This window comes from Cervus elaphus, chromosome 20 (assembly GCF_910594005.1).
Source record: "Cervus elaphus chromosome 20, mCerEla1.1, whole genome shotgun sequence".
NCBI classification, from domain to species: Eukaryota; Metazoa; Chordata; class Mammalia; order Artiodactyla; family Cervidae; genus Cervus; species Cervus elaphus.
Genome location: NC_057834.1, coordinates 51,232,689 through 51,258,341, shown reverse-complemented (window position 1 = coordinate 51,258,341; position 25,653 = coordinate 51,232,689). Strand labels below are relative to the sequence as shown.

Sequence of the window (25,653 nt, the reverse complement as noted above, 5' to 3'; positions counted from 1 at the left end):
GTATCTCTCCCAATGCTTCATACATAGTAGTTGCTCAGTAAATACTTGCTGCTCATGGTTATGAATGACCTTACATTTCACCCCTTTTCTCCCCTGCAGAATCACTACTTTTTGCTTTGCTTTCTATCTTTTCTGATAACCTGATTTCCCTGTCCTGCCTGAGAATCTGTTAACATCTCATTTGCACATAGCGAGGGCTTCCTCTTCTGTTTCAGCATTCCTAAAGTGTCCCCAAGCATGTCCCCCTAAAAACATACATCTATTCTCCTGGATCGAGGATGCATATTTTCTGAAGGTAGTCTAATTCACTTGGGGGGTTTAGCTTCTTTCTTACATACCTTTTCACAGACCACGCTAGGAAGAGTCGGAGCTGAGAAGGAAACCCTTGGCTATCTCATATCAAAGCTCATACTTTTAACTAACCACCCACTTCATTGCTCCATAATCAGGCTGAATGGAAATACTTTAAGTAGCATGAGTGTTTTAGGAAGATTGAATAGGGCCACCAGGGGTCTTCCTGCCCTTGACTGCTCTCAAAGCTGCATTCCAGCCAGGATTTACTTGTATTCCAGTGACTTCTAACTCATCTAGAGGATTTCAGGACAACTCCTTAAATGTCTTCTGTTTTAGTCTTCCCTAGCCCACCTGCATGGCATAATAAAATTGTACATTCTTAAGAGTGGGCATTTAAAAGGGGGTGGGGTTGTTTGTTGAGAAATCGAAACAGTACTGACTGCCTTTTCCTCTTGTCTTCCACTCTTGCTCCAAGGGCAGAATTCTCTCATGTGCAGACACTGGGATGGACTTGACTGATGGCAGTGTGCTATTAAACACCACCCTGGATGATGGCTTGAGTGTGTAGGATCCTTGCCAAGGCTTTAGTCCGGGGAAAGTGGGAGAGACTGGGTTGCAAAACAGCATCAGGAAGGATGTGCCAATCTCGGTCACCTCATAGAAGGCTGTTACATCCTTCCCAAAGAGGCTTCCCCCATCAACAATGTTTTTTTAATTGGGTATTTTAATGTGGGTTTTTTTTTTGTTGTTGTTTTTTTGTTTTGTTTTGGTCTTGCCTCACACCATGTAGAATGTTAATTCCCTGACCAGGGGTCAAACACATGCCCCCTGCATTGGAAGCATGGAACCTTAAACAATGGACCACTAGAGAAGTCCCTCCCCCATAGCAATTTCAACTGAAGAAAGAACTTATCTTTCATTGGCTTATTTATGTTTAAACCTGGTCAAAGGCACAGAGGCTTGCTTATAATAGGCTTAAGTGCTTCTGTTTGCATAGGGAGATAAAAGCTTAACTACAAGAGGAATTAAAACATGTTTTTGTATCTAGGTTATCTTGACTAGCATGAAATTATCTCCAACTCATTTACTCAAAACAATGTCCTCTAAATCAAAACACACTCAGGATCTTGCTGTGAACCTAAAACTGCTCTTTTACTTTTTAGTAAAGACTATATTTTAAAAATACTCAGTATCTAAACCCAAACATTAATTCATTATTTCACTCAGTCAAAAAATGTTTACTAACTACCTCTCATGGGCCAGTCGCTCTGCTGAATGCTAGTAATGTCAGTGTGAATACAAATAGGTCTTGTTCTCTACTCACATGGAGTTTGACATCTAGTTGTTGTTGTTTAGTCACTAGTCATGTCCTACACTTTGTGACCCCATGGACTGTAGCCTGCCAGGCTCCTCTGTCCATGGGATTTCCCAGGCCAGAATACTGGAGTGGGTTGCCATTTCCTTCTCCAGGGGCTCTTTCCCACCCTGGGATCGAGCCCACAGTCTCCTGCATCTCCTGTATTGGCAGGTGGGTTCTCTACCACTGAGCCGCCTGGGAAGCCCTTGCCATCTAGTAATACACATAAATACACAGGAAAACGACCACGACTGTCATCATTGCTGCTGAAATGATGAGAATGTGGTGAATAAATGAAAACAATGTGACGAAGAGAGTGTCGTAGGGAAGTCTAAGCTGAAGGATGAGTTTTCTGGACAAGTCGGGAAGGAAGAATGCTCCAAACAGAAGTGGGTTGTGCAAGGTCCTGTGGTAGAAGAGAGCATGAAATGAGGCCAGCGTGGATAGGAGAGAGAGAGAGGGAGAACACAGGGTGAGACTGGAAAAGAAAGCAGGGACCAAGCTTTGTCAACCAAACCATGCTAACAATTGTATTTTTTAATTAACAAGCAATGGGAAGACTTTGAAGTATTTTAGACAAGAAGAAACATAGATTGATATTTCAAAAAGATCACGTTGGCTACAATATGGATGGCAATAGATAGGATGGTGACTAGAAGAGGTGCAGGCTGTGTCAGAGGATGATAATATCAGTGATGAAGGTAAGTGGGTGGATTGAGAAATACATAGGCAGGAGGATTGGCAGGACTCGATAGGAGGTGGTAAGGGAGGGGCTTGGCTCCTAGGTTTCTATCTTGCATAACAGGCTGAATAAACAACCCTGGAAGTACACCAGGTATATGAGGGAGGCCCAGGAGTTTAGTTTGGACCTGTTGTTGTTTTTGTTCAGTTGCTAAGTCATATCCAACTCTTTGTGACCCTATGGACTGTAGCATGCCAGGCTCCTCTGTCTTCCACTATCTCCCCGAGTTTGCTCAAATTCGTATCCATTGAGTTGGTGATACCATCTAACCATCTCATCCTCATATGGACTGAGATAACTTTCAGATGGCCAAGTGATAACAGGTAAGGAAGTCAGAGGAGAAAGTACCGAAGAGGCAGGGAGACCAGGAGGAGGAGGCTAGGGATCCTGAATCCACGGTTAGAACCCTGGGGCTCCTGTCTCCTCCTCCCAAGGCCACGTGAGCTCAGGAACGCTCCTGAAGACACCCTCCTCAGTGGCCCAGGATGATGTCAGACACCACTTCTTGCTTCCGCAGACGGTGCTCTTCTGGACTTGTGAGAAGTACCCCTATCCCAAGGACTGGCAGGTCTTCAGCAGGGGGTTCCTGCGCCTGGTGAGGAAGCTGCACAAGTGCGTGAGTCAGCACTTCCTCAAGCATTACTTCGTGCGGAAGAGCAACCTCCTGCAGTATGCCAGTTCACGCGAGCTGGACGCCCTGGCCCAGACATTGGCCTTCTTCCTGAAGGACCCCCAGATCAGCCTGCCCTGATGCTGCCTGGCCTGGGACATTCTTGGACATTTCATTGAAGCTTGACCTCACTCTCCGTGGATCGTTCCTCAGTCAAACGCCAGGATCCTGTCTGGGAGAGAAGCCACAGATGGCAGTGGAAATTACATCGACCCAGCAGCATTTCAGTGGGGAAACTTCTGCCCCATGATGTCTGGTCCATGCTCCCTGCAACCAAGCAAGCCTTTCTGCCCCACTAGCTACCTCTTCTGGGGACGGCTCTCATCGGGCTTCCCTGAGCCATAGATTCTGAACTGATGATGGTTCTGAATTTATTTTCCCTGACTCAGGCTCTGATTGTCTGATGGGGAGGATATAGATGAGAACCACCGAAAGGCCAGGCATCATCCTGGAGTGGTTCTCCAGCCCACTGAGCACAGGCTCGTGATTTTCCATTTGTTAAATGGAACTATCTCTTTGCCTCCCCCAGGGCAGGGCTGTGAGCCTACGGAACTGTGCTGCTGCCCTTTCAAGGGGAAGGCGCTGGATCAACACAACGTTTTATTGTTGCTTTAGTGGCTGGGGTTTGCATTCAGGATCAGTAGCAACACAACTGGTTGAATGATTACATCTGATGGGTGGTTAGCATGCCTGTGTTGCCCCTGTGCCCTCCAGTTCTCCTCCTGCTGGCTGGGGCTTGTGGGTCTACCTGGTCCCCTGGTGTTCTCTAAGAAAGGGGCGTGGCTTTGATGAGTTATGGAGTCAAAGGTGAATGTGCAGTGACCCCAGTGCTGGCTTCCCATCCTGTGGGTCAGGGGTGGGACTTCTCCTTATGGAAAGAACTCAGTACTGTGATCTGCAGGGAATGACTTTGGTGTCATTCCCCTGTCAGTTCCTTCCTTTGCTCACTTGGTTTACTTACTTGTTCACTGATAAATATACGTTCATTAGGTACTGGGGATACAGTGAAGCAAGATAGATGAGGACTCACCTGATGCAGATGACACCTAATGGTAGAGACAGGAAATGAACACCTGATAAATAAATATGATTATTACAGATGGTTGCAAATACCCCAAAGGAAATAAACAGAATACTGAAATAGAGCCACAGAGAGATCCTTGAAGGATGAAATTGTGAACAGCTGAAAGGGAAGAAAAGGGCCAGGGGCAGACTTGGAGGGGCTGGCACGAGTCAGATCACTTGGCCTTGTAAAGCTGGTAAGGAATTTGTATTTTACTCTAAAATCAGAGATGTGACATTTGACCTCTCCAGAAGCAAAAGGTATTATGACTTGATTTGCATTTTGAATGTTCATTCTAGAAACTGTATCAAGGGAGTCTGGGGACCCACACTAGGATGGGGCCCTGAAGACCCTTGAGCCCACGTATTTGAATTTCACTGAGATCATCAAGGGCTTCCCTGGTGGCTCAGACGGTAAAGCATCTGCCCGCAATGCGGGAGACCTGGGTTTGATCCCTGGGTTGGGAAGATCCCCTGGAGAAGGAAATGGCAATCCACTCCAGTACTCTTGAGATCATCAAGGCCACACATCCTGTGAAACACACAGACAAGGAATTCTAGGAGTTCTTGGGGGATTCACAGTTTCTTCTGGAACTCATTTATGCTTCTCAATTCAAGGGAATCCCTTATTACTTAGAACATTTGCCCCAGATATATAATTCCTAAAAGCATAAACGACTGATTTTTTTTTTTTTTAAAGAAAAGTCATGTATGAAAATGATACAATTATTTTTACAAAAATGCTGTAAGCAAGTAGTGGGGTCCTTGCACTGTCACATTGGAAATCATGGTTTTAAAATACTGAACAAGCATACCATTAGTTTATAGTTTTGAAAAACATGAAATTATGAGCAAACCAATATTTTGTTGGTTATTCTGCATTTGAATTCTCATATTCTTGAGAAACATCATTTTTGAGAAGGTGGCAGATATATTTTTTTAATGATGGAAACAGCTGATGCAAGTTTTAAAACAGTCACAGAATTCCCAAAAGTGAAAATTGATTGTACCATTGAACTGAAGTGTATGTATGTGTGTGGAAAGGAGTGGGACTGACATACTCCACAGCCTGATTCCAGTAGATTCTTCCCACCTTTCCCTACAGTTTTGTGGGGGTTTTTGTTTGTTTGTTTGTTTGTTTTTTGAAGAAAGTACAGCTATGTGCACGTTCCCGGGTGTTCCTACTACTGGCCAGCAGAGGGCAGTGGGGGACTGCATATAAAAAGAGCCAGGTTCCCACCCATGCAGCGCAGAGCCCAGCAGGTGTCGCCCCTCTCAGCCCATAATTTAAACTGGCCTCTGCAAAAAGGGAACCAAGGGGAGAGGACTTCAGCTGATGCTGAATTGTTCTTTTCCTGCCATTTTGGCCAAAAGATGACCGTCTTTCTGGTTAAAGCTCAAATTTAGAAACGGAGTCTATGAGAGGATCGTCCATCTATTTCATTTCCTGGGATAGATTACACAGCTCTGAGAAATCTCATAATATTACTCTTTTATTTCAGGTCAGTTTTTTCTTCTTTTTAATTCTCCCGAAGCCCTTTTTCATTCACCTCCACTCTTCAGGTGTCCCCCAACTATTTTTTTAGTGGAATGGTTGGCATTCAGAGATTGCAGTTGATCTGCTTGCGTTCATATCCCACTTCTGAAACTAACTGCATTCCCTTGGCAAGCTGTTAAGCCTCTCTAAATCTCTATTACTTTATGGGCATTGTTATGGACTGGATTGTGTCCCCCCAAAATTCATATATTGAAGCCCTAACCTCCAATACCTCAGAATGCAACTGTACTTAGAACTAGGGGCTTCAGAGCTAGGGGCTGTTAGGGTGGGGTCCTAATCCAATAAGACTGATGTTCTTAGAAGAAGAGACACAGTGGACGGGGGTGCAAACAAATGACCACCTGAAAATTGCGGAGCAGCCTCAGGAGAAACCAGCAATGCTGGCACCTGGATCTTGGACTTGTAGCCTCCAGACTGTGAGAAAACAATTTCCTGTTGTTTAAGCTATGCTGTTTAAGTCAGTGGTATCTTGTTATGGTGACCCTGGGAAACTAATATATCATAAGAGAACATATACCTCATCACTTTGAGGAGGGGATAAAGAGAACAATGGATATAAAAAGTTGTTTGTTTAAAGCTGGCATGTAACCGTTGAATAAACGTTTAGCATTTTAGATGCCTATTGTCCACCTCTGCCATTCCTGATAACTACTGCCACCCCATAGATAAATCCTTCATTAAGAAATTAAAAATCATCACAAGGAAAACATACCCGTAACACTCCATATGTTCCATAAGCCCACCTTTTCCTTTTGTCACTCTTGCTGCAGTATAGGAAGAGATCTCTCTCCTGCTATCTCCATGTGTGATGGGCTGAAGCCTCCTGGCATCTTGGAAATGGCATTCCCATGTGTTTCCTGGAGCGTCCTCTGCACCCTCCCCCAATCATCACCTGCATCTCTTCTCCCCTTTCTCTCTCCAGCTTCCTCAATTATACATGTGTTTCCATTTCCTCGCTTCTTCACACTTTTTTCATTGTGAAAAGTATCATACATATGAAGGTCTAAACTGTTTGAAGAATTATAGTAAAACAAATACCAATATACTCAATATCTAGGTTAAAAAAAAAACAAAATAAAACATTTTGCCAATTCTTTAGAATTCTCCTCTGTTCCTCAGGCCCCTCTCTCCTTGACATAGGTCATCCTGCTCCCAAATTTTACATTCATCATTCTGTTGCTTTTCTTTAGTTTTACCATATTTCATTGAACCTAAGTCCTCACCAATTGTGAGATGCATCATTATTTCATGTCTAAGAAAGAGAAATTACTCCTAAGGGTAATTACCAAACACCATAAATTATAAGATGCATCCTAATTTTAGAGAGGTTAAAATATGAAAAAGTATATTTTAGAATGAACAAAATGTGACCTGTGTACATCCCAATTGTCTTTTTAGTTTTTAAGCTTTATGTAAATGGAACCATCCTGAATGAAGTCTTCTGTGATTTGCATCTATGTCCACAGTATGCCTTTGAAACTCCCGTGTGGATGCATGTGGCATAGTTGTTCCTTTTAGCTGTTGTATAATATTCCACTGTGAGATTATGCCATTTTATGTATCTATGTCAGTTGGGCCTTTGGGTTGTTCCTAGTTTCAATGATTAGAACTCTTTCTATGCACAGTTTTATACATGTCTTCTGATAGTCTCAAGTCTTTTAACCGTACATACATTAGAGTGAAATTTCAGGTTCAGGAATAAATTATGTTTCAATTTATGAGGTAATGTCAATATATCTTCTGAAGTGGTAACGCAGATCTAAATTCTTCATTTTAATGGATGTGAATTTTCAGTGACTTTCTCCATTATAATGGGGCACCTTTTGTGTCTTGCTTAAGAAATCGTTCCCACTTTCTTAAGGTCATAGACATATGCTCCTATATTCTCTAAAATTTGATAGTTGTACCTTTTACTGGATTTAGGAAGTGCCCTCTATTTTTTTTCTATTTTTTTATATTTTAAGCATAAATTATTATTGAAAGTTTGGTAAAACTCCCCTAACGTACCATCTGGGCCTTGTGTTTCTGGTTTTTTTTTTTTTTGGTCAGAAGATTTTAAATTATTAATTTCTTTCCTTAAGGGATAAAGGATATTCAGGTTTTCTATGTCTTCCTAAGCAGGTATTGTCAATTTGTATTTTATTAGAAACCTACCCATTTTATTTGTTTTCAAATTTACTGGCAAACTTGTTCATAATATTTTATTATTATCTATTTGAATTCTGATGCATCTGTGTACATCTTTCTTGGCAATCTGTTAGAGACTAATCGAAGAATCAGTTGTGAGTGCTTATCCATTATACACTTGTTTTCTGTTTCGTTAATTTCTGCTCATGTGTTTATTTCCCTCTACTTTCTTGGGTTTATCCTGATGTTCTTTCTATAACTTCTTAAATTAATGCTCAGCTCCACAGCTTTTCTGCTTTTCTAACTATATACATTTCCTGTTCATAGCATTTTAGTGAAATTTTACATCTTTTGGTATATTATATGTTCATCTTCTTTCAGTTCTATTTACTTACCAATTTCTACCATGATTTCTACTTTGACTCATGAGGTGCTTAGAATTTTTTAAAAAGTAATATTTTCAAAAATATATTGTGTTCCCTAGTTATGTTTTTGTTACTGATTTCTAACTATATTGCATTATAGTCAGAGGGAAGTCTGAAAGGCCTCAATCCTCTGATACCCTTCAAGTTCAGTTTTTTTAGCCTAGCATCGCTTCATTACTTTGTGTCATACAAAGAAGGGGTACAAGTTTACAGGCAATGTTCAAGAAATGTCACCTAGATCACGTACTGCTCAAATTTTCTGTGCATCACAGACTATCTTTCGGCTGCATTTTCCAACATTTACTGAGAGAGTTGTTTTAAAATCTCCCATTATGAGTTGGATTTTTCCATTTCCCCTTATCATTCTGTCAAACTTTTATTTAATATACTTCGAGATGATATTGTTAGGAACATACAGATTTAGAATTTTTACATCTTCCCAGTTAATCCAAGATTCTGTCATTGGAAAGGGATCATTTTTTAAACTATTGTAAATATCTTGCCTAAACATTGATTCTGTCTGATATTAATGGAGGGACATCACTTTATTTTGTTTCCCTGTTGCCTAGTGCATAATTTCCCATCCTTTAACTTTTACTCTAGGCACCCCACTCCAGGACTCTTACCTGGAAAATCCCATGGACGGAGGAGCCTGGTAGGCTGCAGTCCATGGGGTCGCACAGAGTCAGATACGACTGAGCGACTTCACTTTCACTTTTCACTTTCATGCACTGGAGAAGGAAATGGCAACCCACTCAGTGTTCTTGCCTGGAGAATCCCAGGGACGGGGGAGCCTGGTGGGCTGCCGTCTATGGGGTCGCACAGAGTTGGACACGACTGACGTGACTTAGCAGCAGCAGCAGCAGCAGCAGCAGCAGCAGCAAATTTTACTCTATTTGTATCTCTTTTGGTATATTGTATTTTCATCTTTCAGTTCTATTTACTTATCAATTTCTACCATGATTTCTGCTTTGACTCATGAGGTGCTTAGAATTTTTAAAAAAGTAATATTTTCAAAAATACATTGTGTTCCCTGGTTATGTTTTTGTTACTGGTGTGGTTAATAACTATCTCCTGTAAATGGCTGATTTTCTAAAAAATTCTATCTGACAGTTGAGATCTGTAACTCTAATGCTTAGTCCATTTACGTCTTTTCTGTTGAATAATGTATGTGGATGTAATTAGCTCTTGTTCCTTTCTTTCTTTCTGTATATTTGACCCATTTCTTGCCCTGCCTCCCACACTACCTTCTTGCCTTTAAAAAATTAATACTTTTTTCATTCCTTTCCCCCCTTATCACTTTAAAAGGCTCATACCCTATCTCTGTCCTTTTAATGGTTACCAAATCTATACATAAAGACTAAACTCTATAGTCAAATGTTGGCCAACACCTTTCCTCTCCTCTCTTAAGAAGGAATCTAGAAGACTTGGCTCCTTCCAGTCCCCCTTCCCTGGTACCTGCTGCTCTGAGGCAGGATTTTGATTCTAGCCTGTTTGCCACCGTGCCCCCCTCCACACACATTCACACACATGTAAAATGGATATTTTATTATTATTTATAAATACAATATACTTTCATATATTTATATTGTACCACATCTTACTATATTATAATTTTATAATATAATATTTTATAAATAATATAAGTAATAATTATCATTTTATATTCTACTGACATATTTATCACTATCTGTACTTGCTACTCCTTGAATTTAAAACTTCCTATTCAGGATCACTTTCGTTCTGCCTGGATGATATGCTCTGGCATGCGCTATAGTGAGAGTCCACGAGAGTAAGCTTTCTGTTTTTGCTTGTCTGAAACTGTCCTTATTTGCCTTCATTCTTGAAAGGTAGTTTTTCTGAGTGTTTTGTTATAGGACCTCACAGTTTTTCGCAGCACATTGAAGATATTTTCCACTCTCTTCTCTGGCGTCAGTGTTTCTGTTTACAAGACAATCACTAGACTACTTGGTGTTACTCTGCTTTTTCTCTCTGGCTGCTTTGAATTTCTTCTCCTCTCCCACCCCCTCCCCCACCCCCTCCGCCTCTTCCTCTTCCTCCTTCTTTTCTCTCTCCCTCTCTCTTCCCTTCCCTTCCACTGCCCATCTTGCTTTTTGTTTGGATTTGTTAAACTTCCTGAATCTGAGGAATTATTTCCAGTATTTCTGAAAAATTATCAGCATTTAATACTAAATGCTAGTTGCCTCCTTCCCATTCTCTCTAGATTCCATTTGAAAGGGAAATCCAGTTTAAATGCATAATAGAGTTTACCATTTTACCCTCTAGACTTTCATATTCTTTTATAAATTTCATCTTTTTATCACTCAAACCTGCATTCTCAATAATTTCTTTGAGTCTGTTATCTAGTTAACTAATTCTTTCTTCAGCTGCATCTAATCTAATTTTAACCCACCCACTTAAATTTTTAGTGTTATAGTTCTCATTTTCAGTTTTCATTTAGGCCTTTTTGGTTATTTCTCAAGCCTGCCTGTTCATTCTTTTAAAATCTCTTATTCTTGCTCATGTTTTTAAGCTTCTTTTCTATTCATTTAAGTGTACTAAACATAATTGTTTTATATTCTACATCTGAAATTCAAATATCTGAAACCTTTGGTTGTTTGCTTTTTTTTTTTAACTGATTACCAGACATAGAGCTTATTTCTTTGTGTGTTTTGTAAATTTTTAAGGTAAACTGTGTATTTTATCTTTAAACTTTACCTGTGAAAATTGTTTGAGGTCTGGACTAAAGTTGTTTGGAGTACCCAGAAAGGATTTCTTTTTAATTCTTCCAGTTATCTGAGAGTACTACCAACCCAAGTCCATTTAAATTAAGTTTAAATGCTTGAGATTTTTCAAGGCCAACAGATGGATGAATTCAGACAGAAATATTTGAGGCTAGCTTATGGTCGCAATCCTGGGAGGATTCATTTCCCTCCACTCAGAGCCAAGGTTAAGGCAAGCTCGTTGCCTTCTTCATGGCAGATTTATTTCTTGTTCACCTTTATTCTGAGGAAATGGCCTTCTGAGCTCTGGATTCATGCAGGAGAAGACTATTAGACTTCCCATCTTGGGCAGGCCCTACAATTGCACAGCTGCCAATGAAAGGTCCAGATCTCTAGGGATCAGCAAACCCTCAGGGTAAAAGTGAGATTTGTTCACTCACCTGCCAGGGTTCCTAGTTCTACTTCATTTTGGGGGTCTATGGATTTATTGCTTTCATTCTATCTCAGGGAGACACTTGTAAAGGTTAACCCAGCATTTGAGCTCCTTCAGTTGAGGGGAGGGGTCATCTAGAACACCTAATCTGCTATGCTATTGGCCAGTTAGCCCAACCCAAGGGAGCTGAAAATTAAAACATCAACCCAGATGTGGCTTCTGCTTGACCCTGCATGACAAATCAAATGCCACTTCTCAGTTCCCATCCTGTACAGCCTCTGGGAAACAGTCAGCACAGTCAGCTCTCCTCCTCGCCCCACTCTCCTCTGGGTTCCTGTGACGCCCTTGTCTCTCTTCTCCCCCTGCTCCTTCCCACTCTCCTTTCTGACCCCTCCTCTGTCCACCCTTAAATGTTGTCATCCCTCCTTCGAGGGCTCAGTCCTGGGCCGTCTTCTTCTTCAGACTTTACACATTCAACCCAGGCAACTTGACCACTCCTGTAGCTCCAAATACCATCCATCACCCCAGGGTGTCCAAGTGCATCGCTCCGGCCAAGCCTTCCTTGTGAACTGCAGAGAATTCCTACAGACCACCTCCACCTGATGTTTCACAGGCTGCTCTAACCTAACAAGTGTTGCCTTTACACCCAAAGGTGAGCACCTGGGCTAGGCTCAGGAAGAATCACATCGTTCTTATAGAAAATTCCTCAAGTGGATACTCTATTCTTCTATGTCAGTCCTCAGCACTCAATCTTCCAGTCACTTCCCATCTCACTCACACAAAAATCCAAAGGCCCTGGATAGTCTGGAGCCCCTACCTCCCTGAATCTATCTCCTCCTCCTTTTCCCTTTTCTAACATTCATCTCCAGTCATACAGCTGCCTTCCCTGTTTTTCCTGGAACACTCTAATCGTGACTTCACCTCAGGACTTTTGTCCTTGCTGTTTCCTCTGCCTGAAGACCTTCCCTAATTTCTTTACATAAAATAGTATCACTGGTCTCCATCTCCTCTTCACTCCAATCTTGACATGTTCTACCCTCCTTCTCTGCTTTATTTCAATGGGTACTACCATGTCTATCTATCTTCCACCAGATTGAAAGCTCCATAAGGAAAGGACTTTTGATCTGCATTCTTAAGGTTGTTATCTTTACAACCCTGGGCACATAGTAAGTGCCCAATAAATACTGTGTTGAATGAAAATGCAAAACTTAAAAAAAAAAAATTAACCATTCAGTTGTTTCTTGGACTTTGACATGCATTTGGATGTGTTTATTGCCTTAAAAGCCATAGAATCACAGAATATTCTAGCTCATAAAGTAGAGGTCTTCACATTTCCAGGAGAGGAAACTGAGTTTCATACAGGTTGAATGACTGTTTTGGCTCAAATCACAAACTTTGAGGTGGTTTGTAATTGAAAGTCTAAAGTGCTTTTCCTTTCAGGAGCCCTTGAGAGTTCTCAAGAGCAAACCAAAGAAATACAGAAAATGAAGTCTAAGTCAGACTGTGGCCAGTCACACTTGCTGATTCTTCCTCATCTATGCACTCTGCTCTGGTTCACTCCCCTCACCCTCCACCCTGATTCCCCTTTCCTGGTTGTCAAAACATCAGCAATGGGTGGGACCCCTTGTGGGACACCGAGACTTGCTTTTGTTCTCTATCTCTTTCTCGCCCTCCAAAGAATTAGAATCTTATCCTCTGCCTGAAGACCTTCCCTAACTTCTTTACATAAAATAGTATCATTGGTCTCCATCTCCTCTTCACCCCAGTCTTGACATGTTCTATCTTCTTATCACTTCTTTTCTCTGAATTAAAAATATACTAGTGGGTCTAAAATACATGAGAATGAGGAAGAATTAAGAAAAATAACCCTAATGACCATAGAGAGATCCTGGGGATGGAGGGGGCATCCCCTTCACTTTACAGTTGAGAAGACAGAGGCCAAAAGAGAGGAGGAAAAGTTATGTGCTCAAATTTATTATGTCCCAAATGGAATTCTCAAGTTCTCCTCTCAACCCTACCCTCACCTCAGTAAGTAGAATCATTATTTGACTATTTGCTTCAGCCAGAAATCCAGGAGTCACCCTTGGAGCCTCTTTCAATCACCCAACACCTTCAATCCACCAGCAGATCCTTTTCAGTCTACTTCCTAAATGTAGTTCAAGTATGACTCCCACACACCCCCCCGAAGCTGCCCCACCCTTGGGCCAGTTCATCCTCCTCTCCTTTCTAAACTCTGCAGGGATTTCCTAACTTGTCCCTTCCATCCGCTCTTGCCACACCACGCTATCCCACCAGAGTCTCCTCCACACAAGAGCCACAGTGGTCTTATTCATGTGCCCTTCAAACCATGTGTTTCCCCTGCTCTAATCCTCCCAACAGCTTTCTTTCACTCTTAGGAAAAACTTGAAACTCTGGTCCACAGCTCACAAGGCCCACGTGATCTGCCTCTCTTGTCTCTGCCCTTGGCCACTACTGCTCCCCTTCATTCTGTGCCAGGGACAGGACACCTGTTCTCTCGAGTTGTTTCAGACACAAGTCCCTTCCTGCCCCGGGACCTTTATACCTGTTCGCCCCTCTGCTCAGAAATCCCCTGCCTACCTGTGGTCGCCGCCCACTCCTCCCTGTCCAGTCTGCCCTGCTTCACTCTCCCATAGGGGGTTGCCTGGTCCCCTCTTAGAGTATAAACTCCGCCCCAACACAGAGGTGGTCCCCCACTGCTGTATCTCCTGCACCCAGAACAACGCTGGTGCACAGCAAGTACTCAGTGCATACTGGTTAAATGAATGAAGGAATGAATTGATTTTGCTCCATGATAGGCAACCCACTCCAGTATTCTTGCCTGGAGACTCCTGTGGACAGGGGAGCCTGGTGGGCTGCCATCCATGGGGTCGCACAGAGTTGGACATGACTGAAGCGACTTAGCATGCATGCATGCATTGGAGAAGGAAATGGCAACCCACTCCAGTATTCTTGCCTGGAGAATCCCAGGGACAGAGGAGCCTGGTGGGCTGCCGTCCACGGGGTCGCACAGAGTTGGACACGACTGAAGCGGCTTAGCAGCAGCAGCAGCAGGAATCGTCTACTTCCTGGCAAGGCCTGGACTTGAACTCAAGTCTTCTCACTCTCCAGTCAGGCTCTTCCCCCCACAAAGTAACATTTTGAGGGGTTGAAGAATCACATAGATAGCTTTACAGAAAGAGAAATTACCTCTGGCTCCAAAAGCCCCCCTTTTTTTTTCCCAGGAAGGGCCTGGCTCCTCTCTCACTGCGTAGCACAGCAGAGGTACAGCAAATCCAGGATGCTCACTCCTGCTGCAGAGGGGCGGGCCCACATGTCAGGGCATCTCGGCCTCCGCCACCGCCAGTGGGGATCCGGGTGTGTGTTCATTGCAGAGGCTACTCCTCAGTCGGCATTCAACACATGCATTTTGTGAACTGTAAGCCACACATACACACATACATTTTGTGTTTAAACAAAGCATGTCAGAAAGGCCCTCACCCTCCCTTCCTGCCAAGCGTGGGGACGAACAGTAGTGGGCTTGGCAGAAAGTCTCCGAGTCTAGGTCATTCATTTCCGCTCATTCAACCTGCTTATTTTTGGCTGTGCGACTTTCTTTTGTGAACTTCTGTCTTCTGTACTTGGACCTTGTAATCGATGACTGTGCTGTCAGGACCCACCCTTGAACACGGGTGCAAAAGACCAGTGAGAGGGCTCCTGTGAGAGAGAATGTGGTTGTACATGAACAAAAACGCCTGGACAGCCTCGGGCGGAACCCTCATGGTCATGCGATATGTCACCTCGCTCTTCAGGGCACAGAGGGCTCTAAGAGTATTGGGTCCAGCACCCAACACATTGCGTGCTCACTAGAGGGTGCCCCAGCCTGCCCTCTCAGGGCTGGGAGACCAGCCAGCCAAGCAAGCCAGGCTGCCCTGGGAGCAAAAGGCACAGCTGGGGACGCTGGTGGTGGCCGTGGGGCAGGGGTGGGGGCGGTGGTCACAGGGAGGTGAACTCTGCTTCTCGCCATCATCACAGCCGCTCAGCGGGCCCCTCCTCTCCTCTTGCTCTTTCTTTTCCTCTCCTGATTCCTTCCAGGATGTTCTTTGCCCACCGCGTGAGATGCGAGGGGCATCAAGACCGCTCCCTGTCCTTGACTGTGTCCAGGGGCTACCGTTAGTGACTGGTGGCCTTGGTAACCAGGACTCGGTCTCTTGAAGGACTGAGAAGGAGCAAGAAAGAGGGTGGAAGCCGGCTCTGCGCAAGGCGGGCCTGGTAGAGTCCTCGGCAGGCTGGGCTGGGAGGGATGGAAAGAAAGGAGGGGATCTGCGGTGCGGGGGCCGTGGCGCTGCACTGTTTAGGGCAGCAGGGGGCGCCCGCGGCTCCCTCGCGCGGACCGGCCGCAGCAGATCGGACCCTGGGGAAATTCCGCCCGCGCGGAGCCAGCCAGCCGCGGGGGCCAGGTCAGGACACTGCGGCCCTCGGCGCCGCTCCGCCCTCGCCGGCTGTCGGGAGCGCGCAGTACCCGCTCCCAGCGGCCGCTCCTGGGCCCCGCACCCACAGCTCACTCAGTGCCCAGGAAGGCTGTTCCCATCCTCAAGGCGGGGCGTCCTCCCTGGGCTCTTCTTTGCAGTGGGGAGTGTTTATTGCACAAGGGGAGGCATGGTCACCCCAGGACAGACGTCAGCTCCTGCAGACCCATCGGATGTCGCTGCAGGGCGCTTAGCCACCTTCCCCGCGAAGTTGGAGGGGCCTCGGCAGAGGGAAGACAGCTGCCGCGCTCCCTGGAGCCCTTTTCGTTAGATAATGCCTGAAGGAAAAGGAGAGGGGGAAAGTAGAAGCCGGAGGCGTCCTGGTAGGAGGGTTGAGGAGAGGGTGGGGGAAACTTCCAGGATCGGAAAGGAAGCCAAGATGTGCTGAGCCGTCCCTCGTGTGGGGCAGTGTTTGGGGGGTGCTTTATCAGGCTTCCCTGGTGACTCAGACGGTAAAGAATCTGCCTGCAATGCTGGAGACCTGGGTTCAATACCTGGGTTGGGAAGATCCCCTGGAGGAGTTTGGCAACCCCCTCCAGTATTCTTGCCTGGAGAATCCCCATGGACAGAGGAGCCTGGTGGGCTACAGTCCATGGGGTCGCAAAGAGTTGGACACGACTAAGCACAACAATGGCACACAGTGCTTTATCTCGTTTAATCCCCACAACCACCTTTTGAAGTAGGTAGGCATCATCAACTCATTTTGCTGATGAGCATTTGGAAGCTGAGAGAGAAGAGGAACTCCCCCAAGGTCACCCCACTGGAGGTGAACAGGGACATGTGTTTGCACTTGGCCTAAGGAATTCTCACAGTGCAGGTGACCTGACAGACACGTGGGGCAAAGCACCCTAGGACCTGGGTTCCACGTGGAAGCCTTGACCCTCCTGCTGGCTCTGCAGCAGAGTGAACCTGCAGGAACCAAGGGAAAGGAGCCTGGCGGGAAGGGACCCACACCCTCTGCTCTGGACATAGGACACTCCTCACATGGGCAGGGGTCAGAGTCCTCAGGGAGGGGGGATGGGTGGAGCACATGGCATGATGTGAGAGGGAGGCCTACTTAGCATTTGCCCTGGGCTAAATTTTTCTAAGTGGCACCTTTGAACACTATTTTAAAAAAATCCTCAAAACTGGCTTTCACAGGAGTTAATCATTCACTCTCTCCACAGGCCCGGTGACCTTTGCCATGTGGTTGGGCTTTCGTTTGCTTTTCTTGAAAGTCCTGGAGTTTGTAATTGGAGCAATATCCTTTCAGTAAAGGAGAAAGGAATTGGGGGTCTAGGACAAATTGTGGTTTTCTTCCTTGCACTTCATCTCCCAAAAACATTTGCTCAGTGAGAGGTTATGAATCCAGGACTCAGAATACTAAGTGGATCATCTATAGCTGTGGCTCTGGGGGGAAGGGGTGCTGGCTGTAGAAGACTTTAGGAGACAAAGCATGCCACAAACAAAAGCCCGATAAAATCCAAGCCACCACCCATTCTGCACCTGATTCTTTTAGGAGCTTGCTCTTACCTGGGTGGCAACTAAGTTTACCAATAGAGTTCATTCTCTAGGTGGGCTTCCCTGGTGGCTCAGATGGTCAAGAATCCACCTGCAATGTGGGAGCCCCCAGTTCGATCCCTAGATCCAGATACCCCAGGAGTAGGAAATGGCAACCTATTCCTGTATTCTTGCCTGGAAAATTCCATGGACAGAGGAGCCTGGCAGGCCACAGTCCGTGGGGTCACAAAGAGTTGGACACGACTGAGCAGCTAAGCACGCACGGACACACAGTATCCTAATCAGCTTAACACTTAAAGAGATGCAGGCTAGGGGCTGCTGAATTTGAACACTTCAGTCACCTAAAAGTTCGTTGACCTCCTGGAAGAATTAGGGAGGGCAAATAGGCTGTGTGACCTTGGGCAAGTCACCCAATCCTTCTAGGCTTCAGATGCCCCTTCTGAACCTAGGAAGAGTGGGCTCCAAGATCCCCATCAAGGCCAGCGCTCTGTAGTCCGTAATCCTGCAGGCTGCTGTCAAAGGCTCCCCCAGCTCTGTTCTGTCCCAGCTCTATTTTTGGCTCAGTGATTAGAGGGCTTGTCGGCCACACCCATATCTCTAACATTCTGACAGTTAGCTGCACATTTTCACTAGACATCCCACTGGGCTCTCAACCTTCAGATGCCCCAGGCAGACACATCACCCCTCCCCTCTGCCTTTCTTCACAGCCCAACTCCTCTGACTTCCCCTCTTCTCTTCCTGGCCTGGGAGTTGGGGGCCTCAAACCATCTTTGCAGGCTTGCTGTCCTTCAGCCGCCATATTCCTTTGGTTGCTGAGACTTGAACAGGCTGGTCTTATGTGAAGTGCTCCATTTCTGCATAGTCTCAACTTCTGCCCAGTTCGAGCCCTCGTCATCTGTCACGGGAGCTCTCACCCCTTCCGCTCATGCCCTCAACAGTCCCTCTGCGGTCACTCTCCACTCCACCTATAGGAAGTGTCACTACTGGGTCACTGCCCTAAGCCCCTGGCTCCGAGCAAACACTCTCCCCACTACAGACACTTGAATGGTTTCCTGTGGCCAGGTGAACAAACACGGCCACCTGGGGTTCCCTTCATGTAGGGTGAGTGTTATTCTCTTAGTTGTGTCTGACTCTTTGCGACCCCATGGACTGTAGTCCACCAGGTTCCTCTGTCCATAGAATTGTCCAGGCAAGAATACTGGAGTGGTTTGCTATTGCTTTCTCCAGGGAATCTTCCTGACCCAGGGATTGAACCTGGTCTCCTACATTGCAGGCAGCGTCTTTATCATCTGAGCTGCCAGGGAAGTCCGTCCCTTCATGTCGGCCCAACCTAATTCCACCTCCACGTGCCCCCCTGTGCTTCAGCTGAACTCAGTGTCCTTTCCCCAACCATTTGTTCTTTGGCCCCACACTCTTTCTGTTGTCTGGGACATGAACAATTCCCATACTGTGCTCTGATTATTTGCTCAGTCATGTCCGACTTTGCGCCATGACTTTGCGACCCCGTGGACTATAGCCCACCAGGCTCCTCTGTCCTTGGATTTTCCCAGGCAAGAATCCTGGAGTGGGCTGCCATTTCCTCCTCCAGGTGCTGAGTAAACCTGGGATTTCATCCCTGCCTCACCGCGGGGTTGTTGAGAGATTTTGAGCAAGTTCCTTAATCTCTCTGAGTCTTGGTTTCCTCAAAAGGGGATCATAAAACCTGCCTCACAGAATTGTAAAACCAAATAATGTGTCTTCTCACACGGAAGACAGTATGTGAGAAATTGCTTCCTAAACTAAAATAAAGCACCCCATGATCTTGAAATCAATTCAGAATTATTCTAGGTCCTTGTACTGGCTTGGTTTCGGGAACACTAAGGCAGGCCATCTGCCCCCCAAAGAAGAAAGCTTCTGGATATAGGGATTTTTAAAATAGTATTTACAAGTCTACTATTCTTGATTCTTGAGAAAGAAAGGGTCCTGGGTTCACAGGACAACCTCGGGCTGCCTGGGGAGCAATTAGGTTCTTTCTTGTTGTTTAGTTGCTGAGTCATGTCTGACTCTTGTGACCCCCATGGACTGTAGTCTGCCAGGTTCCTCTGTCCATGGAATTTTCCCCACAAGAATACTGGAGTGGGTTGTCATTTCCTTCTCCAGGGGATCTTTCCAACCCCAGGACTGAACTCACATCTCCTGTGTCTCCCGCATTGGCAGGTGAGTTCTTTACCACTGCGCCACCAGGGAAGCCCACATTCTTTCTTACTCATCCTTAAAATATGTCCTCCTAGGGTTGTGCTTCTTCCAGCTATTAGGATTTGTGTTTCAAGCACAGGAGCTACACAACTAGCTTCCCTAAAAAGCGTGTCCCCGTGCCTCACGCTCCCAGGAAAAAACAAGATGAAGTCATCCTTTCCCCTTTGCTATGATTTGCTCGTGCTGGTATGTGAAAAGTGGCTTGCCCATGCTCCCTGCTCACCAAGCACAGGATATGGAGACCCTGCAAACTTCTCCTTTAGCCCACTGCTCCCTCCCAACATAGTCTCAGATTCAGTTTTACATCATCTGTGCCTTGCAGAAATGTCTCATCCCTGCAGTCCCTATGCCAGACTTATTCCCGTGAGGTTGGACTGGTAGGGAATGAGTCAGCCTCAGGACGCTGCAGCCAGAATCAAGCCTGAAGCACAATATCACTCCAGCAAAATATAATTCCAGTAGGGCAACCGCTAGGAAATAAACTGGCCCCTTGCTTGTCCAAAGTTTCCTGAGGGGTTCTCGCATTTTAGCACAAGTTCCTGCAGCACCTTGAGCTGTGATTCCATTTTAAAATTAAGTCCTTTAAAAATGGCCAGTAAGATCCATTTCTCTGATGAAGAAGGAAAATAAGCAATTGCTTGGTATCAAATACTTGTCTAGATATTTGATGAATTATTGTTGTTTGGGCTTCCCTAGATGGCTCAGCGGGTAAAGAATCTGCCTGCAATGCAGGAGACGCAGGAGACTGGGGTTTGATCCCTAGTTTGGGAAGATCCTCTGGAGGAGCCTACTCACTAAGTTGTGTCTGACTCTCTGAGACCCTATGGACTGTAGCCTGTTAGATTCCTCTGTCCATGAAATTCTCCAGGGAAGAATACTGGAGTGGGCTGCCATTTCCTTCTCTAGGGGATCTTCCTGACCCACAGATTGAACCCATGTCTCCTACTTGGCAGGAGGATTCTTTCCCACTGAGCCACCTGGGAAGCCTATATTTGATACATACTAATACACTAGTTGAATTGAACAAGGGGAGATATATATATATATATATGTATTGTTATATATAGCCCACACTATATATATATATAAAGTTGCTCATCAGCAGTTTCTCATAAGTGTGTTCCCGGCGCATCTCCCACTCTCCTTGACCACCTCCATCAACAGGACACCAGTGGGTGTGCTTCCCCAGGTCCTGCTCTCTCCTCTGCCTTTAACTCACGTGCTTCTTGGAAGAGGGTGGGGGTGGAGAGTAGAGGGTCTCTCAGAGAAGGAGTTTAACAAAGTTGCAGGGGATTACAAAAAATAGGATGGAATACTCTGGCAATCTTCATTCTCACTCCTCCACTCGCACCTCCCACTACTTCCCTGGGACATGGTAGAATACCTTTCCCTCACTGTAGAATAGAAAATCATGAGATGAAAAGAAACCACATGGAGAGCAGGCATTCAGAGTGGAAAGCTCCTCTGTTGCCAGTGAACTGAACTCAGCTGTATGGAGTTACCTGCTATAGCCAGGAGCGCGACCAGAGCTTCTCTGCACTGTGAGCTCCCAACTCCTTCTCCAGGGAAATCCCTGCAGCCACTGCCCTTGCGCACAGCCATTGCTCCTGGATTCACTTTCTATCCAGAGGACAAGGAATTCACACCGTCCCCATCCAGGGCTACAAGCACAGAGCCAGGAGGTGCTAGTGGGAATCTGGGCTGATGGGACCTTCCACTGAGGGTCTGGACCTGTAGCTTGACTCTCCTCTTTAATACACAGGAGAACATTTCACCTGAGACTCAGGTGCCCTGTCTGTAAAAATGAGATCAGTAATTCATGCCTCATATGATTGTCGTGGAGGGGATTTTGTGAAACGTGTTTGAAAGCACTTTTTGTCAAAAGATAAGTGGAAAAGAATGTTAAAAAAAAGATTGTCTATATGTGTATAACTGAGCCACTTTGTTGTACAGCGGAGATTGGCACAACATTTATCAATTTTATTGATCTTTTCAAAGAACCATCAACATTGTTGATTTTCAACAATGTTCAATAAAAAATTAAATAAAGCGGAGATTGGCACAACATTTATCAATTTTATCGATCTTTTCAAAGAATCATTAACATTGTTGATTAAATAAAATAAAGTATAATACAAACGCCAGTTATTATCATCACAAAGCATACACACGTCACACATGTTTTTAAACTTTATTGTAGAAATTAACATATGGTAAAAGTGACTAGTTTGTGTGTGTGTGTGTATACATTTCTGTGACTTGTAATACATATATAGATTTGTGCACCCATCACCACAGTGAGAATATAGAATACTATCATTGCCTCTTCCACTCACTGAAGGACATTTGGTCATGCTTTTATTGTTTTGTATCTCTGGATTCAAGTTGCTAATATTTTGTTGAGAATTTTACATATATGGTCATGAGGGATATGGATCTCAAGTTTTCTTTTCTTGTAAAGTCCTTGTCTGGTTTCAGTATCAGAATAATGGTGTCCTCATTAAATTTAAGTAGGGAAGTGTTTCTTCCTCTTCTTTTTGCCCTTAGACTTTGCCAGGAAGCCATCTGGGTCTGGAAATTTCTTTTCTCTTTTTCTTTTTGGCCTTGCCATGCAGAATGTGGGATCTTCCTCCCCAACCAGGGATGGAACCAGTGCCCTCTGCAATGGAAGCACAGAGTCCTGACCACTGGGATGACAGGGAAGTCCCAAGATTTCTTTTTCAACTGGTTTTAAAACTATAAATTCAGTGTCTTTAATCATTATATGACTGTTCAGATTATCTGTTTTATCATGACTGAATTGATAGTTGTGGTTTCTGAGAAATTGGCCCATTTCAGGTAAATTGTCAGATTTGTGTGTGTAGAGTTGTTCATAATAATTCCTTTATTCCTTAATGTCTACAGGGTCTGTAGTGATATCTCTCTTACATTCCTGATGCTTGTAATTATGTGTCTTCTCTCCTTTTTAAGTTAGATGTTTATCAATTTTATTGATCTTTTCAGAGAACGATCATTTGGTTTCACTGTTTTTCTCTATTTTTTTTCTTTGCTGATATCTAGTCTTATTTTGTTATTTCCTTCCTTCTGCTTGCTTTAGATTGATTTGCTCTTCTTGTTTTAGTTTCTCAAGGTATAAGCTTAGATAATCTTCTTTTCTACTCTAAGTATTTAATCCCACAAGTTTCCCTCTAAGCACTGTTATAAGTTCCATAAATTCTGATATGTTAGATCTTCATTTTCATTTGGTTCAAAATATTTTCTAATTTTCCTAGAGACATCCTCTCTGAATAATGGATTATTTTTAAGTGTTTCATTTAATTTCCAAGGGTGTAGAGATTTTCTCACATATGCTTTTTATGACCATTACATCTAGAATATTGCAGAAATCTAAAAAAGCCATTAGTTTTAAAACTCAATAACTTATTGAGCACCTCCTGTGTGCAAGGCACTAGGCTGGGTGCTGTTTTGGGTCCAAGGCTGCATGAGATTTAATTCTAGCCTTCAGGGAATTGACTGTCTAGGAGGGAAACCAAATCACTCTGACAAATAAGTGGTAGTCAATGATACACCACTGGTGGTCAGTGATACATGCTTCTTCTGTTTTACAGAGCAGCACTGCAATGGACGTCTCTTCCAGCTGAGATGGTCAAGGTCAAGAGTGTGAGGTGGGGACTTCCCTGATGGCCCAGTGGTTAAGAATCTGCCCGTCAATACAGAGGACACAGGTTCGATTCCTAGTCTGGGAAGATTGCACATGCCTCGGGACAACTTAGCCCGTGTGCCACAACTCCTGAGCCTGCGCACCCTAGAGTCCATGCTTCACAATAAGAGAAATCACTTCAATGAGAAGCTTGCTCCTCGCAATTAGAGGAAACCCGTGCACAGCAATGAAGACTCAGAGAAGCCATGCATATAAAGAGTGTGAGATGGACCTTGAAAATGGGTAGGATTTCTATAGTGATGGTCCTGGTGGGTGGTGGTTTAGTCACTTAGTCATGTCCAACTCTTGCAACCCCATGGACTGCAGCCCACCAGGCTCTTCTGTCCATGGGACTTCCCAGGCAAGGATACTGGAGCAGGTTGCCATTTCCTTCTCCAAGTGATGGTCTTAGTGTAGGCCATTTCTAGCTGGACAGAACTTTGCTTGGTAGTGGCAGTAGCTCCTTCCCTGTGGACACCTCTCCTCCCGGTGCCCAGCCAAGCCTGCTGCCAGTTCTCACAGTTGACCTGCTTAATTCACATACCTGTGGGGAGTGGACTCATCAGACTCACTAGACGGAGGCTCTTCTGAAGGTTGGAGACAGCTCCTAATGCTTTTAGAGAAACGGGTATTGATGCTTCTGGGCCAGCAGAGGTGAAGGTGGGATTATAGAAATAAAATGAAGATGAAGAGAGTATTCTACTTCCCTCACATCCTGCAACCTCACAGATAGAGTTGGTCCTTGAGCTTCGTCAGAAATTGAGCCAAGAACGTGGAGGTAAGGGAATGAGGTCAATAAAGTGATGCTGCCGTGTTGTAACTGAGAATCAAATTAGCTTGGCCCACAGAAGCCAGGAAATACTGGATTCATAGAAGCCACAGAAGAGCAAAATGACAACGAGTGGGGAGGAAAACATCTGCTTCAGGCCCGAGGGCTCCAGTTCATTGTCTGAAGGAACAGAGGGGGAAATGTGAGGTGAAAACAGCTCCCATTCCTTCAAGACATCTGAGCGGTCAACCAACAAGAGAGATGTCTGGCGAAAGTGAGAGCTGACAGCCTAAAGTCCTCATAAACCAGTCTTTTTCATTCTTCCTGAAATTTCCAGGCTTATTTTCACTTCCTTTCCTATTTTTCCTTGAAAAACTGATTTGAAGTTTCTGCTTTCAGCCCATAAAAACAAAACCAAAACAGAATTTCTGAAATTTTGGTCTTTGCATATTTTCTGTCAATTTATTTTTCACTTGCATGTTTTTTTTTTTAACTGAAGAATGATTGTACATGTGTTGATGATTTAATAAGGAGGGGACACTTGTTTCATATCTTCTAGCACAGATGAAAATAACTAGATACGGACTTCCCTGGAAGTTCAGTGGTTAAGACTCCATGCTTCCAGTGCAGAGGGGCACAGATCTGACGCCTGGTAGGGGAACTAAGATCCCACATACTGCACAGCACAGCCCCCCAAAACAACGAGATTTAATTTTATAAAAAAAGGTTTTTAAAGAAAACCGTTAATTTCTCACTGAATTTCTGCAGGCAAGTTACTTAAACTCTGTTAGTCTCAATCTCCTTATCTGTAAAACAGAAGTAATAAACCTACCTCATGGGGTTGCCGTGACACGAGGTCAATAAGACAGCAATCTAAAAATCATCTTACACAGCTGAGCAAGTGTAGAAGCAAGATATGGATATGAACTTCATGAATAGATCAGTGACAGAGTAAATCACCCCAATGCTTTATGAATTCCTATCTTGGAACTTCTGTATAATGCTATAAAATTGGAACTAATCTTGATACCTTGGTGTCTGGCCCCCAAATGAAAGGTCAGTATGACCTGTTTTCTTGAGCAAGCTAGTTTGTTCTAAAGAGAGGTGATTCTAAGGCAAAAGGAATTTTTATAGAAAATTAGTTTCTGATTTATGCAAAAACAAGATGTCCTGAGGGATTTTCTGTTTTTTTATGATGCTTTATAGTTCATAAAAGGCTTTAACACGCCTCATCTCTTTTGCATTACCAAAATCACCCCCGGAGAACAGGATGGGAAGGGGTCAATCATTCTGGCTTTACAAATGGGGAAATGAAGACTCCGAGAGAGAGTGGAGAACTCACCCATGGCTAGACTTCCCTGGTGGTACAGTGGATAAGAATCTGCTTGCCAATGTAGGGGACATGGGTTCATCCCTGATCTGGAAAGACTCCACATGAATCTAAGCCCAAGCATCACAACTACTGAACCCCTGGACTGCAGCTACTGAAGACTGCATGACTAGAGCCTGTGCTTCACAACAAGAGAAGCCAC

General features: G+C 44.5%; 1 protein-coding gene across 1 annotated transcript in view; it reads left to right on the top strand.

The window, feature by feature from the left end:
- The window catches only part of MAB21L3 (mab-21 like 3), a 29,168-nt gene extending 22,732 nt beyond the window's left edge, over positions 1-6,436 (top strand). The window contains exon 8 of the mRNA XM_043878466.1: positions 2,911-6,436. Coding sequence (XP_043734401.1) covers positions 2,911-3,144 — 234 coding nt within the window. The 3' untranslated portion in view covers positions 3,145-6,436. The remainder of the gene's footprint in view (positions 1-2,910) is intronic.
- The last annotated feature ends 19,217 nt before the right edge of the window (positions 6,437-25,653 follow it).